At 35.8% G+C, this 16,390-nt stretch overlaps 1 protein-coding gene across 1 annotated transcript in view; it reads right to left on the reverse strand.

The window, feature by feature from the left end:
* Window positions 1-9,387: 9,387 nt before the first annotated feature.
* The window catches only part of MYO10 (myosin X), a 242,145-nt gene continuing 235,142 nt past the window's right edge, over window positions 9,388-16,390 (reverse strand). The window contains exons 38-41 of the mRNA XM_074200421.1: window positions 14,637-14,757; window positions 13,173-13,625; window positions 11,656-11,847; window positions 9,388-10,993 (exon numbers count right to left, since the gene is read on the reverse strand). Coding sequence (XP_074056522.1) covers window positions 10,883-10,993; window positions 11,656-11,847; window positions 13,173-13,625; window positions 14,637-14,757 — 877 coding nt within the window. The 3' untranslated portion in view covers window positions 9,388-10,882. The remainder of the gene's footprint in view (window positions 10,994-11,655; window positions 11,848-13,172; window positions 13,626-14,636; window positions 14,758-16,390) is intronic.

Raw genomic sequence — 16,390 nt, forward strand, 5'->3', positions numbered from 1 at the left:
GAAAACAACATTTTGTGGAAATGCTAAACAAATACTCCTCATTCACCCCAGACTTGCTCTGATTGAGCAAAGGATAGATCTCTTGGCTCCTCATACTTTGGTATTAGTTCATTAGCAAGAAGGTTATACTCTTCTCTCTCTAAAATGCACACAGTTGAGAAATTCTTTTTTTCCATAATGCTTGTGTCAAACCATCAAACTTAATAACTTCCAACATCTTGGGAATGATAGAACTTAGGGATTCTTGAACTCAGTTGACAAAAGGATTAACTACTGGGATGGAATTATCCATTCTCAAGATCACTTGTCTCTGCTTTGTCCTCAGAAAAAAGAAATAGAATGGTAGCAGTAGACAAGTAAAAATCCAGAAACTCCCCTAACAAGTTCACTTGGGCAATCATGGATTGATTACTATGTGCTTCTCTGCAGGTCTCTATTCCCATTACCTTTGGGAAAGGAATGGAAAAATTCCCTTCCTTCTCTCTCAAAGAAAAAGAAAACCCTGAAAAAAAGGTTTTGTAGCAGTTCTCAAAAGATAAATTGTGAATTATTAGCAACTATTTGAAATAATGTTTCAAATCATCAATAATAAGAAATACTCAAAATAACTCTGAGGTTTCATTTTATACTCAGAAAACTGGTAAAAAATGACAAAAATATGAAGGAGGTGTGGAAAGATGAGCACACTAAAATACTAGTGATAGAGTTATAAATTGTTCTAACCTTGAAAATCAATTAGAATCCTGAAAACAAAGTGGTTAAAATCTCCACATCTTCCACTGCTAATCATGTGTCCCAAAAAGGTCAGTGATACAATGAAGGGTTACTTTTTGTTATAGGAAAGAACTAGGAATAAAGAAACTTGATTTGGTAATAGTGAAACAGATTATAATGCATGACTATAATGGAATATCATTATGCTTTAAGCAATGATGACCTACTATCTTCCTCTTTTCCTGCTGTGAAAGATGCCAAACAGAAAGAAGACCACGGAGAAAAAGGTGATTCTTACCTTTGCTGTTGTAAAGGAAAAAGCAAAGAAAAGTGGTCAATCCATTGGTCAAGGCATCTAGACTGAAAAAGACCTAATGTGCTTTGTCTAATGCCCTCAGTAACACTGGTTTATCCATATCAAAGGTTTATCCTTTATAACCATTTGAAAGTACCTCCAGCAATTTTTAACCAGGGTTGTTTTATGTTTGTTTGTTTGTTTTTAATCACTAGACAACTACTCAACTGTTCCACAGGCACAGACCTGAAAAGATGCAAGAAAAGAAACCAAAGTTGCTCTTGTAGATTGAGTGGAATGCTTCAGACAAGGAGGATATGACTATCAAGAGACCACCAATCTTCAGTCTTCTTTACTATTACTATCTTGGTAGTGATAGTAGAACACCATGAAGATTCCTCTTAAGAACTTTAGAATTGAATGTACAGCATGGGAGACACTGGCATAGGACCGCCCAGCATGGCGTACCCTCATCAGTGAGGGGGCTGTACTCTGAGGAAGGCAGAATTGAAGTAGTTCAAAGGAAACATGATATCAGTAAGTTTAGAGTACTCACCTTGTTGTTCACATAGACTATTTGTACCCAATCTGTGGTAGAGCATCCAAGCTCATATTGATCTGATCAGTCAGTCGGACACACTGTAATTTGTCTCAAATATAGTGATGTCATTTTGGTCTTCTTCAACAACAAAGGACAAGAAACAACGAACTTTGGTAGAAAGTCAGAAACCTCAGTTGACAATGAATGTATATGATATGGACCTCTCATTGAGCTACCTTCCATGTACCCAAAAAATGAAGGCTCCTTATAGAATTATCAAAGGAAAAGACAAATTGGGTGATTTGATTCCTGAAAAGATAGCACACACAGGTTAATGCTGTAGACAAAAGTAGCCCTGGTCAAACTGACAAAAGCTATTAAGATCAATTATAATATCAAATATAAAATCAGATATCAAATAGGATGAGATCCATCATCATTGGGGTGGCTCATATTGCCAAGCTAGAAAAAACAAAAGCTAAGAGAACTTGCAATCATACTGGGTTAAATGTGTCAGCTTGATTTTTTCCCTACATTAAAAATAGAAATTTCAACTCCAAAAAAGAAATGATTACAGATGAATACAGAGGAACACAGAAAGACTTATGATAATTGATGCAAAGTGAAGGAAGTAGAGACAGGAAGACAATATACACAATGACTACAAAAATGTAAATGAAAGAATAAAACAATTGAAACTAAGTTCTCTGAAAGTGTAATGCCCACACTTGACCCAAAGAGGGGACATAAAAACTCATGAGTGTGGGAGGCGATGAGTGTGGAATGTAGCATATGATATCAAACATCTTTTAGTATGTTGGTTAGTTTTGCTAAACCGTTTTTTCTTTTTCTTTTTTCTTATAAAATTTTAATATTAGGAGAGGGAAGCAGGATATATTGAGGAATATTGCTATCATAAAAGATAGCAACACAATATACTTTAATAAATTTAACAAAATTGATTAGGGGACTCATTGAATTCATCAGGGACTTTTTTGATATCCCTTTACAATGATTTTTTGGGGAGACAATTGGGGTAAAATGACTCCCCAAGTCTAGTAAATGTCAGAGGTCAAATTTGAACTTGGGTCCTCCTGACTCCAGGTTCGGTGCTCTCTATCCACTGTGCCAACTAGCTGCTGAACAATAACTTTTATAGGTGTGATGACAGATTCCTACTTGTGTGGTTGATCTCCTATCTCTGTCTGCTATCAAAGGCAGGGAGATGTTCAGTTTTGGCAGTGGAGCCAGGGGCATCAATCAGAGTTTGAGCGTACCCATTAATTGCAGAGTGGTAGAGTTAGATAGGAAGAAGTTTGGCAAGAGTCCATAATAGTTACAGCCTATAGTCAGTGAGCCTTATCTAGGTTTTTTTAGACTATCAAAATAATTAAATTCATTTAACTGCTAAGACTCTTCAGAACATTTAAGTGAATATCTGTGCTAGACCTATTCCCTGCCAAGGTTAGGCTGACATAGAACTGGCAGATAGCACACACCTATGTTTCAGAAACAGGAGTTAAAAAAGCCACCACATGTAATTTATCTCTTTTCTGTGCTTCCCCTGCTCCTCTTCCCCCAGGTCTCGGTTTCAATAGCCGGATAAGTGATTCACTAGGCCACTAACAGGATAACAAGCTCCATGGAGGAAGGAAGGAGTTATAGCTAAAAAATCCTGAATTGTTAAGGCACTTTGGGAAAGATAAGATTTCATGCGGATCCCTGAGAGTAGCGCTCTGACCCTGAAAAAGGTCAGATAATAAAATTAAAAATAGGAGAAATATAGGATGGGGAATGCCAAGCCAGTATGGTGAGGAGTGAAGGGAGGGAGTGGAGCAGGCTTAGACAAACTACTGCCAGGGTGCAAGGAAGGCCAGTGAAATCATTATACATGGGTAGGCTGCATTGCAATTTTTACAGCTAGATCATAGATCTATCATGATTCATCACTAGAGCAGAGTTACTAGAGAGCCCTTAGTGAAAGACAAATCCAAGAAAACTAGTGGAACCTCATGCAATAGAGGAGGAAAAGTGCAACATCTCTTTCCCTGTTCTGTATCTAAAGCAGGTTGAAGGTTCCAATTGTGTTCACCTTAACTGTCCAGATAGGATCCATTTCCTCAAAGCAGGATAATCACTGGAACCAATGGTCCTGATTCACGTGAAAAGCAAATCCCATAAAGTGTTGACATTATTTAAATTTATGCTAATAAAAATTAAAAGTTTAAGTAAAATATAATTGGTTCTAGCCCAATGGAAACATAATAAAATTTTAAGTAAGTTTTTTTTTTATCTTTAATAATATAATCTAACAGCAAAGGATAAAATGTATTTCTGATTCAAGATTATTACAAAGGAATAGAATAGTTAAACAAAATGTAAAGAAAAATGACTATTTTACCTAAAGATAAACCTATATTGAACAATTCAATGAAAACAGCATTATAGTTGTTTAAAATGTTAGCCATGTTAATTGAATAGCCTTTTCTTTCTTTAAATCTTCATACATTTGCTGGGAAATGCAGAGTTTTATCCAAATCTTAGAGAATTTTTTGTTTGATGTTACAGTCAACATCCATAATTTTTTGTTTTATAATTTCCAGAGCTCAAAAGAGACCTTTTTTTTTTGAAAAAGGATTCATTTATTTGCACATCATCAGTTTCTTCAAACACTTGGCTTATCTAAATGAAGATCATCATTGATCAATTTTTTATTTATTCAAACCAAGATTTCTTCCATTTTTTTGCTATTTCTTCTGTAATTCCTTTTTTGGAGACAGAAAAACCTTCAAAATGACTATTTGCACTATGTGACAAAATGTACTTCCACACTGCTGCTATCCTCACCTTTCTGGCTGTCTCTTCAGTAATTTTGACATTAATGCAGAACAATTTTTAAAGTAATTTCACTAATCAGCTTGTAGTAAAAGTTTCTTCACTACTAGTTCATTTCTATTTTCTTTCACTGCCTTAAATGAACATAAAGCTTTTGTCCATTCGGATGCTATGTCAAGAGAAATATGTTTTTGAGTGTGCTCTTCAATCCATTTGGGTAAAAGACATTCCATTTTTATCACTGTAATTAATACTTGTTCTATTCCTTAGTATTGTTTACAAACCACAAAAGTTGTAAAAATCCCTTTGTCTTTTACTTGTTTTATGCTTTTGTTTATATATAAATTTTATATAAAACAAAAATTATATTTTGTATTTTTCATGTTTCATAATAGTCTGTATTATAGTTTTAGGCATTCTGACTTCTTTTTTGGAGTTGGTATGAATTCACTCATGCTATTTTAATTACATCAAGTTTTTGATCCTGACAATATTTCAATCTGAAGATTCTTCTTTTTTGTTATTAGTTCTAATTTTAAAAATTAATATGATTGTTGGCAATATAATATATATCATGGCCACACAGGAAAATAGTCAAGTATAGATTGAAAACACAATGGTGTATTAAAACTTGTGAAAACACTGCATTAATTGAATTGTTTCAATTAAATGTGATCTGTTGTAATTTTATAATTCACACTAAATTGAATTTTGCATTATTTGAATGTAGCTGTACTGGGTAAACCATGAACCAGAGGGATTAGAAGGATACAGAATAAGGAGTAGGAGTAAGTAATCAAGGAAGGCATCCTAAGATACAAGAAATAGAGAAACTTGGAGCAGAACTTTTAAAAATTCTGTATAGGGAGCTCTAGATGAGAAACTCACTACACTGAGAAAGAAAGGAAGGTGCCTGCACTGGCTGAAATAGTATCAGAGTTACCTGAGGACTATAGTGCAGCTAGTGGATAGCACACTGGCCTTGAAGTCAAGAAGACCAGAGTTCAAATCTAACCTCAGACACTTGACTCTTACTGTGTGACCTTGGGCAAGTCCCTTAACCCTGACTGCCTCACTTCAAGGGCCATCTCCAGTCATTCTGATTCATTTTTGGACTCTGGACCCAGCGAGAAAGTGAGGTTAGTGACTTAGCATAGCACCCCCCCTCACTCAAATTCAATTCACGCTTGTTGGGGCATCACCTCCCTGATGTTGTGGTCTTCTTTGAGAATGAAGGACAGTTGCCTGAAGGTTTGGAGTTGCCCAGTCATTTTCTGTCATTGGCAAGTCTCCTTCCATACTGACTGAAGTACTCATTATAGGCCCTTAATTCTTCTGTTAAACACATAAAATTTTAGTGCCAGAAAACTACTCCATGGCACACATATTTGTTTTGAGATGTCATCCTGTTAAAATGAAAGACTCCGGTGCCTAGGAAAATATGGCACTGCAATTTCCAAACTTCTGTCTCCACTCCTCTCGATGGAAAGGCTTGTTTATGTGGAGCTGATCTTCCTCAAGTAAGATTATGACCTATACCAAAGCTTTAGCTTCCAAAAGAAACCTACTTCAAACCCCAAGGGAAAGACTGTACCCTTCCTGGATCAACAATTTGGAAACTCAATCTATAACAATTTATTGGAAGCCTATTATGCACCCCCTGAGACTAAAGGCCAGAAGGTTCCTCAGTCCGTTAACTTATTGCTTTTCAAACACTGATCTATCATATGTTTTTGGCAAATGATATTCTTGGAATAATATCAATCTTTGAAAATGAATGATGGCAATTGTTGGCTTATGGCCATGGACATTAAAAAATTCTCTCAGCATGTGGGTAGGGGGGTTCCTTTATAAAAAAAAATACATTTAATCATCCACTACTAAATGAGGCTTCAAATTTAAAAATTCAGCACAAACATGTACTTAGGTCATTTCATTTTTGTGGGAACTAAGAAAGCATTTATTGATATTTTTGGGGGTGCCTTTGTTGACAAGGGCATGACTGTTCCTTCTGTTACCTTTGCCAGGATGATCACTTGTGTCCCCACCCCCTAAGTGTAGTCATCTTTCAGCTGGTTGAATTGGGCTTTCTTCTCTAATCCCTTTATCTTGCACAATGATCAACTATTTTACTCTAAGCTGATGATTTTCAACTATATATATATATATAATATATATATATATATGCACACACATACTCCTCAGTTCTTTACCTCTCCATTGGTCTACTGGATATCATTTGGCTATCCAATAAGTCTATAAGATCAATGTAACCAGTTCAAAAATTATCTTTTCCCCCAAACTAACTCTTCTTCCTAACTTCCCTTTTTCTGTAGGTGACCACCACCCTTCTGGTGACCCAGGTTTCAGATCATTCTTATTCACTCTCTTATCTAATGATTTGCCAGCTCTTATAGATTTATCTCAACAGCTCTCAAATTTGCCTTTCTCTCTCCTTTTGTACCACAAACACCCTAAATTCAAGGCCTCAACTCTCACCTAGTCTATTTATAATAGGAACCCAATTGGTCTCCCCAACTCCAAACTATCCCCTTAACAATCCAAACCTCTACACAGCTACCCAATTGATTCCCTAAAGCCTAGCTTTGACCTTAATATTCCTCTCCTTGGGTGGCTTCAGTGCTCTCTTGCTCCTAAGACAAAACATAATCTCTTACTTGACTAGTAGAATCCTTCACAATCTATATTTAAACTACCTTGCTAGGCCTACTGCACACTATCTTCTTTTACATACTATAGATTCTAGATAAACTGGCTCATTCCTCATTTGTTTTTGCCTGTTACCCCATATTCCTGAAATGCTACCCTTTATTTCTGCCTCACAAAATCCTTCAAAGCTCAAGTACTACCTTCTGTTAAGCCCTTTCTGATTACCCTAGTTATTAGTGCTAACTGTTCCTCCTCCCTTTCCCATGAAATTATTGTGTATTTGTTTTGTATTGATTTAACTGGGTACATGCTGTTTTCCCCCAGCAAAACACAAGTCCCCTGAGAACAAAAGCCATTATTTCTATCTTGCTATCTTCAGAAGCTAGCACACAGTAGCTACTTAATAAATGTTCACTTGTATTAAATAAAAATCAATATCTTCTGAATCTTAGATGAAGTTATTTTTTCCAATAGGGTTTCCAAGGCAAATTTAAATATATTGAAGTCCTTGTTAATGTCCATCAACCAATTAGTTTTCAGGGAAGCGATATAGTAAATGAGTAGTTGTCACCATGTGAATCATTAAGGAACAGAGCTCTGAGGGGGTAAGGATGTTTAAAAAGTGGATACTAGGCAGAGCCCAGGCATTAAGCAAGCCTACCCTGTCTTTGACTTCACTGAGCTCTCTCCTCTTAAATCACTGTGATTCTTTTGGATCTGTATGTCTTATATATATGTGCATGTCCGTGCATACATATTTATAGATACAAAAAGTAACTACATTTGCTATGTACAGTATAGCTAACTATATATTATAGTACTAGACTGTTAACTCTATATACAGAGACGTGTGTGTGTGTGTGTACACACACACACACCCTGGGGTAGCTATGTGCAGTGGGAAGAGTACAGGTCTGATATCACACGTCATTCTGAGTTCAAATCTGGCCTAAGACACTTGCTAGCTATGTGACACTAGGCAAGTCACTTAATTCTCCTCGTTGCCTCAGTTTCCTCATCTGTAAAATGAGCTAGAGAAGAAAAAAGCAAACCACTCCAGAATTTCCACCAAGAAAATCCCAGAAAGTCAGACATGACTGAAAATGACTAAACACTTGTTCTACATATGCATTACATACATATGCATACACACATCAGCATATAATTTGTATGTAGTAATTTGCATGTTGTCTTCCTTATTAGATTGTGAGCTTAAGTGCAAAGACAATCTTTTCTTTGTATCTCCATCACATAGTGCTGACCCCTAATGGAACTTAATAATAATAATAATAATAATCATAATCATCATCATCATCATCATCATAATAATAATAATAAAGCTATTCCAGCTTTGTTACCAGACCAAAGAGTACTTAATTCTCCTTTTTAGTCCTTCTCTTCATTCCTCTACTTTGCTATTCTGCTTACAGGTGACTGCCTTGATGCAGAACTTGATCAATCATATTGGAAACCTAACTCTACCATCTGGTGCAGATCTAGGGGATAGGAAACTAAGTAAGGGTCTGAGAAGCTACAAGACATGCATATAGCCCTGGTGCTATAACAAACCAGCTGTTAACACCTTGATCAAATCACTAACTTTCTGGGTCTCATTTTCCCCATCTGTAAATTGGGGCAATTGAACTAGATGACTTCTAGATATGTGACTATTTTTTCTACTTTGTATATGCTATCTGCAGTGCTGCCATAGAAACAGAATGAACGGGCAAGGGCCCCAAGAAATGAAGGGCTAAAGGAGAAGAGCCTCAAAATATGAAGCTCAGATGGGAATCTATCTCTACGTTGGAGACTTGACTAGGGAATGCTAGTTTGGTGCCTTTGCTATGCTACCTCCTTACAGATGAGGTCCTTTTGGAATTAAGCCACTTTATGCCCCAATACTGAACATACTAGGTACATGTCATTTCCCTCCAATAAGATGTGGTAAATCCTCTGAGGACAGAGACTGTTTAGTTTTTTTTTTTATTGTGAATGCCTAATGTACCAGATAAGTTGCTCCAAGTGTTGAAGGAAGGCTTTGACTATCATGAATATAGCAGTTTTTGAGATAAGCAGTACATGAATCCTGAATACAAATATAAACTCTTTCCCTCTCTGCATTTGTGTTTAACTAAAATATTGTAATTCTCTGCATTTCTTCTACAGATCAACTAGAATTTCAAACAACATAGATAAGGGGAACAAAGTATATAATCTAGTATATGATGTGTGCACTCTATGCCACAAAAAAATTAAAAACCAAACCCAAAGAATTACTTAAGAATCACCAGTTAGATGTGCTGATGACAAAGACAAGAGATAAAACATGCAATAGATTAACTAGGATCTTTTATTGTCAGACTTCCTTTGAGCAAATATGTAATATTTCTTAAAGGCTGTGGTTTGTTGCAAAGGCCCACAATGGCTTCCATTCATTCTTGTAATGCACAGATTAATGTTGATGTAAGTTTGTCTTATATTACAACTTTTCCATACAAAAATAAACGTCCTTAACCAGATTTTCTTTCTGGTTATAATTGCTTATTTATTTACAGGTGCTTGTCAAGACCACTATTAAGAACCTGGTATAATGTATTTTAAAAAATTAAAACAACACAATATAATTTCATGCTCCTTTAAAAGATCTCTTCCATTTTATAAGAGTTTGATCTTTGCCCCAACCCCAACAGGGTGCTTTATGTAATTGCTAGCCGGAATTTTATAAGATAGTGCCCTTTAGAATACCATTTAATATTTAAAACTTTTAAACTAAAGATCCACACATATTGCATAGGGTACTGAAAATCATTTTTCTGTATGAGGGTAGTGTATAAATACAATTTTATCTTATCAGCCACCTATCTGTATATAATACAGCAGATACAGAATGCAGACTTGCTACATATAAAATAAAACTGTCAAAATGTGGTTTAGAAATACAGTCAAGACAGGAAAATCTGGAACTTTGATTTATTAATAAAACAGCCTTATAAAGTAACCATAAAATTGAAACAACTATAACTCTGAAGAACTATTAAAATGTACAGAAGGACTGTTTACACCATTGCACATCATTATTCCCTTTGCTTTTAATGCTCAGAAATGAAATAAAATTAAGAGTTTCTATAACATGCATATATATGCAAGTACATCTCCTTAGAAGAATAAACAAAACAGCTAAATGTCTGTGAAGAAGGCTGCCAGCAGCACTCCAAGCAGAATAGACGGGTCTGGTTCCCTCCCTCTCCCTCTCCCTCATCCCCCAGATTCCTCATTGTACCACTAGCAAAGGAAGTCTGGCTGGGAGGTTAGTGCAGAATTAGATTAACTTCCCCTCTTCCATGTTTTCTTAACTTTTCTGAATGGAAAGAGAGGTTTTCTCATCAGGAGCACAGTTAAGGTCAATTAGTATTGGTTTACAAGGTGAAGGCACTTTTCGCCATCTCAGTGGCAGCTCGCTCGCTCTCTCTCTCTCTCTCTCTCTCTCTCTCTCTCTCTCTCTCTCTCTCTCTCTCTCACACACACACACACACACACACCTCTCTCTCTCTTTCACGCAAGTACACATTGCTTATACACATATTTAAGGCAAGTATCATCTAAAGTAATAAAGCTTTGGAAATTTTGCAGGCTGTGAAGCTGACAGTTTAATACAGGATTTTTCAAGTTGGCATTGGTAAGGACTTGTGGAGAAACCTTCCCCTGCAAGGGTCTTCTACAATGTTCCGTGTTGCTTTGCTGATGGTGGGAATCAATCAGCATGGCGGAGCCTCTGGGACAGAAGGTGATATGTTCAGATGCGAAGGTCCTGGTGAGGGGCCGGCTCCTTATCGGGAGCTCCCCTGACTCCCATGGCTGCTCACCGACCGTGAGGTACTGTAGCGCTTCTTCACAATCATGCTAATGTAGGCCTTCATCAGTTTGGCCACGTCTACTACCTGTCCAATGACACAAAGGGAGTCCCGACCCGATGGTGAGTTTTCCATAATGCACCAACTCAACAAACTATTCAATGATTTTCCAACCAAATGGACATTCCAATGCTCGTCACTGAACAAGAAACACTAAGGTGTTCAAGACCTGAAATCACTGATTCTGACTTAGCTCAAACTTTGGATGGATTGTTGGCAAAACCTTAGTTTTTGTTGTCCTAAGCTGAGCTGAAGGGAAAATCATGGTCATGCAGGAAACATTCTCCCCACTTGGCACTATCATATTTAAACTAACCATTAAGCACATTCAAAAGAATTGAAATAGAGATATTATAGCTCCAATGATATTAAAATACATGGGAAATACTACATGTTCAGGTTCAGTTAATATACTATTTAACTGAGCAATCATGTTCTAGGGACATGAACATATAGATTTCTTTATATTATTTTCCTGTTTTTTGCATTGCTCTTTCTACTCACCAACTTGAATAATAATGTTTGCTCTTTAGAGTACATACTAAAACAAAGATCTTAATGACTTTTTTTTAAAAGATGAAATATATTTAAGTTCAATGATTTGGTCAATGCTAATGCAATGAATTAATTGTAAATGTTTTATTTCATCAAAAACATTTATGATTTTAATACTTATTGTCATTTCTTACCTCACTGGTTTCAAAAAGCAGTTCCCTCTCATCTACCACGATCTTGTATGTGTTTGCCAGCGGTGCCCCAAAGGACAGGATATGTTCATATTGGAATACCTCCAGAGGTCTTCCCTCCCCACGCTTGTATACAGATACGGCTTCAGCACTGACTCCCAACCAGAGCTCTTGTGGAAAGCCACCTTCTTTGCACTATCATAAAGAGAATAATAAGGGAGTTATAGAGTCATGATTATTTAAATATTGTGATTCCCTCTGAAGAATTTATAAATGTTTTATATACATTAATGAGCTTGTTGGAACCTTATTCTCTTAGGGAAAACTGGGAGATGAAAGGGAGACTTTTACAAGAGTTGTTGAATCAATCATTTTGATGGCATATTAACATTAATTCAGTCAAATAGTCAACTAATTCAAATGATTTTTTAATTTTGGTGGTGAGGGAGTAGTTTTGTTTTACTGAATCTAATAGTTGTTTGATTAAAACTAAGCAATTATTTTGGCAACACAATATGATTTGCCAAGATTCCCCCAGTGAACCAAGGAACAGGGATTAGAAGGCAGAGTTTCTGGCAGAATTCACTGCATAGATCCTTGCTTAACAGATTGTTCCTCAAACATAAAATCTACAGGAAGAAGAGCACCAAAGGACACTTCCCCAAATAATTTTGTAATTCAATATTTGAACTTTTCTTGAAATAAGTAGGTCTAAGTGATCTTTGTGCATCATATTTGGGATGATGCTTATTCAAAATATTTTCCATGTCAAATTAATAACATGCTCAGCTTGTAGTTTACTTCGCCATAACTCCCTTATACAGATGTTAAGGATAACTAGTTTCATCTGAAATGTATTGGATATATTGCAAAATGGATGTGCACTAATGAGACCTGACTATGACCAGTAAGTTTTAAAAAATTGTTTTAAAAATAAATTAGCAGTTAACTCACTTTTATATGCTATTTTTTTAGAGACTGTGATTAAAAGCCTAAGATTCTTACTTAGATAAATCAGATGATCTAGGACATTATTAAGATCCATCGATTACTTTAAGATATTAAATGCTATTGGATTAATGGTAATAACGAATTACAAAGCTAATAAAAAAAGAAGTATAAAATTCAGGTATACAATTTGTGGAAACATTCAGAGGTAGGGTTTGGCTTCTAAAAACTATGACTACATTGGAACTACTTGAAACTTCTAAGAGAAAAAAATCAAATATTATTTTAGAAAATATTTCTTTCCTCACGAATTTATTAGAACTAAAGAATTCTTTTATCCAGATCCACTTAGTATTGGCAGAACAAACTGTTACACATTGCTGTTTTTTTAATCTACTCAACTATCTTCCTTTATTAGATGAATGTATTCTATTAACCTTGAATTACTCTTACCATGTTTCAAGTCCTTAGCTGTACATGATCCTATCTTATGCTCTCAATTGTCATCTGTCATTTGTACTTCCTGAATAGTATCTAGAATCCTACTGTTTCACCACTCCCAGCCCCCTTACCTCCACATCAAAGAGTGTAGATCCATATCCTGGCCACTCTTTAATCAGGGCCATGTATTTAGCCATGGCCTGTTCTTGATTCATGCCCTGTAATTTTTTCCACTTATCAATGACACTGGCTCGAGCAGATGAGACTTCTTCCTTAATCCACATATCCAACATCTGTTCTTCTTCAATCTTTTGTCGGCTGACAGAGCCTGTCCGGAAGCTTCTTCTCAGTGTACCTTCTAAAAAGCTAGTGCGTCTTTTCTCCATCCTTTCCAAAGGTGAGAAGGTTTTAGTGGACTGTGTAATGCGAGACTTAAGTTTTTGTAATGGATAGACTTCCTCTAAGGCTGGGACAGCTGTATGCATTGTATAATCTCCTTGAAGGTATTGAAGTCTCAAGGCAGCAAGAACTTGGAGGTTTTCTTCAGGAGCTGGATAATGTCCTCGGATAACTGCTTCATGAGCCTAAAAGGAATGAGAGCAATGCAAGAGGCCCTATATTGAACACTGAAACATATTTAACATCTTTCACTTGATCCTTCTTGCCCTGAGACCAAGCTCTAGAGAACCTCTCCCTGGGGTCAGGTTGGCTTTAACTTTAACTGGTAAGTATCTTTTATGTTCCACTATATTCCAAATATCCGAAGTCACCTTGCCTTCTATCTCACATGCTCATATACATGTAATTCTCTCCAGCTTTCAATCTCTGGAACTATAATGAAGTTAACAGTATCATTCCTTTTTTTTAATTAAATTTTTTTTTAAATTCAATACTTTATTTTTACAACTACATGCAATAGTAATTTTCAACAATCATTTTTTTGGCAAGGTTTTGAGTTTTACACCCCCCCCCCCGACAGAAAGCCAATCTAATGTAAGCTATACATATATAACTAAGCTAAACATAAATCCATAGAAATCATGTTGCCACTACCATTCTTATTGGAAATGTTTGTGTTAAGACAATATTCTAAGGTTCTCCTTTCTACTCTTATGAAGTCCTTGGTCAAAGCATCTCTCCCTGCCTGTAACTTCCTTACATGTAGTGACTTCTATTAGAATCTAAGTTCCTAGAGGCAGGGTTCACCTCACTTCTGAGTTCTTAATCCTGTCCTTTACATTTAATGGGTTTTCTTTCATTCAGCTAAGCCACTAGGTAGCAGAGTGGATCAGAGCACTGCACCTGAAGAAGACTTGAGTTCAAATTCAGCCTCAGACTAGCAGTGAGTTTGACAAGTCACTTAAGGTATTTGCCTCAGTTTCCTCAACTGTAAAATGGGGACAACAATAGCACTAATTGTTGGCACTATAGAAATGCTTATTACCTCTCATTATTCACCTATTGATTAGTAGTTTATTAGATCTATCTCTCTATGGGATAAATTAGCAAGGTTTCCCATTCTTTGCTAAGGGATGAAAACTATCTGAAAACAAACAAACACTCTCTCTCTCTCTCTCTCTCTCTCTCTCTCTCACCTGTTCAAACATAAATGCAAATTCCACACTGTCTTTTGGGACGTTATCTGTGTCCAAGAAGCAGTAAAGTTTGAAGTAGAACTTCCAGGGTAGGTCGCCGACCTCTGAAGTGGCGGTAAGTCTGCAAGTACAAATGAGGATATGCTTTTAGAGATCAAAATAACAGTCAATAGCTCTCATAAATATTTTTACATAACAATTATCTCCTTATATGCCTTTATCAGAATCATCTTTTATTAAAAATAATTGTCCAGTAAAACTGACCAATATAGCAACAAGCTATAATGTACTCCCACCAGGCAAATTAAGAATCTGACAGGGAAAGGAGAATGAGATGTACAAGTGAAGATGAACATTTTTAAGCCCACTGCCCCCCATCCCTGCCTTAGAGGAGTTTTTTCTATTAGCTGTTTTCTAGAATCAATATTTGATTTCTTTACTTTTAAATCAACTTTACATGGTTATCATTTCACACAGTAAAATTTTAATACACACATATCTTCATGAGATAAATTACACACACACACACACACACACACACACACACACACACACACACACACACAAAAATGGTACAGTAAAGAAGATCATTGTGTCTAGAGTTAGGGAAACAGATTCTAATCTTTCCTTGGATACTTCCTAGGTGTATGACCCTAAGTAGGTCTCTGCTTGCCTGAGATTCATCAAATGTAATATGGTGATCATATTAGTACCTAGCTTGTAGGGTCAACTCTGAGGAGCAAATGAAATTTGAATGAAATGAAATCAAATGAAAATTGAAAAATTGCTCAATGGGGTTGGATATCTAGTAGGTGCTATGTAAATATATATTCTCTTCCCCTTCCTTCTCCTTTCTAAGACTTTTGTGACCCCCTATCTATCTATGTATCTATCTACCTATGTATCTATGTATCTATCTATCTATATCTTAACAGACATTATCTTCTCATGCATTTAATATAAAATAATTTTTATTGTTATCAGTTTTCAAAAAATAATACTTAAAAAATTTAAATAAGTATTTCTTGAATACATACTATGTATTTAGCATTCTGTTAGCTATTGGGTCTATAAAGGGAGCAATTAAATGGCACAAGAAAACTAAGAATGCTTCTCTTTTATTCCTTTCCAGTTTCTTTTAAAAAATAAAACACCTCAATCATGTACCCTAGTACATTAGCATAGGGTTTGTATTTTGGTAGTTTATGTTTATTTGCTCTGAATAAAGAACTTATGGTAAGTTATAAATCTGATTTGAAGTTATCTAAAATTCAAGCAGAGGGACAGGGGCAGCAATTAGCATATTAAGTATAGCTTCAAATCTAATTAATACAGAAAAACCAAAATGAGATCAAAAGAATTTTGAAAAATTAAAAGAAGCATCTGGATGTTAATAGAGTGCTGAGAGAAGTATGTCTGGAGGAGGGACAGGGAAAGGAGAATGAGATGTACAGATGAAGATGAACATTTTCAAGCCAGAAAGACAGTTAAGTTATGACCACTTAAGACCAAAGACTGCTTAATTTCTGTCCTTTGTATTTCTAAACCCTAGCAATGTAAGGCACATAGTATCTTCTAATAGATCACCAATTATTAATAATAGGAAACAGGGTAGCATTAATGGTCAAAAAGGTAAATAAGATATTCAAGTTATTTGATGTTCTGAAGGTCATAGATGCATACAAAGTTCAAATTATTGAGTTTTTTTTGGCAAGGCAAATGGGGTTAAGTGACTTGCCCAAGATCACACAGCT

The sequence above is a fragment of the Macrotis lagotis genome, chromosome X (genome assembly GCF_037893015.1).
Source record: "Macrotis lagotis isolate mMagLag1 chromosome X, bilby.v1.9.chrom.fasta, whole genome shotgun sequence".
In the NCBI taxonomy this organism is placed as follows: Eukaryota; Metazoa; Chordata; class Mammalia; order Peramelemorphia; family Peramelidae; genus Macrotis; species Macrotis lagotis.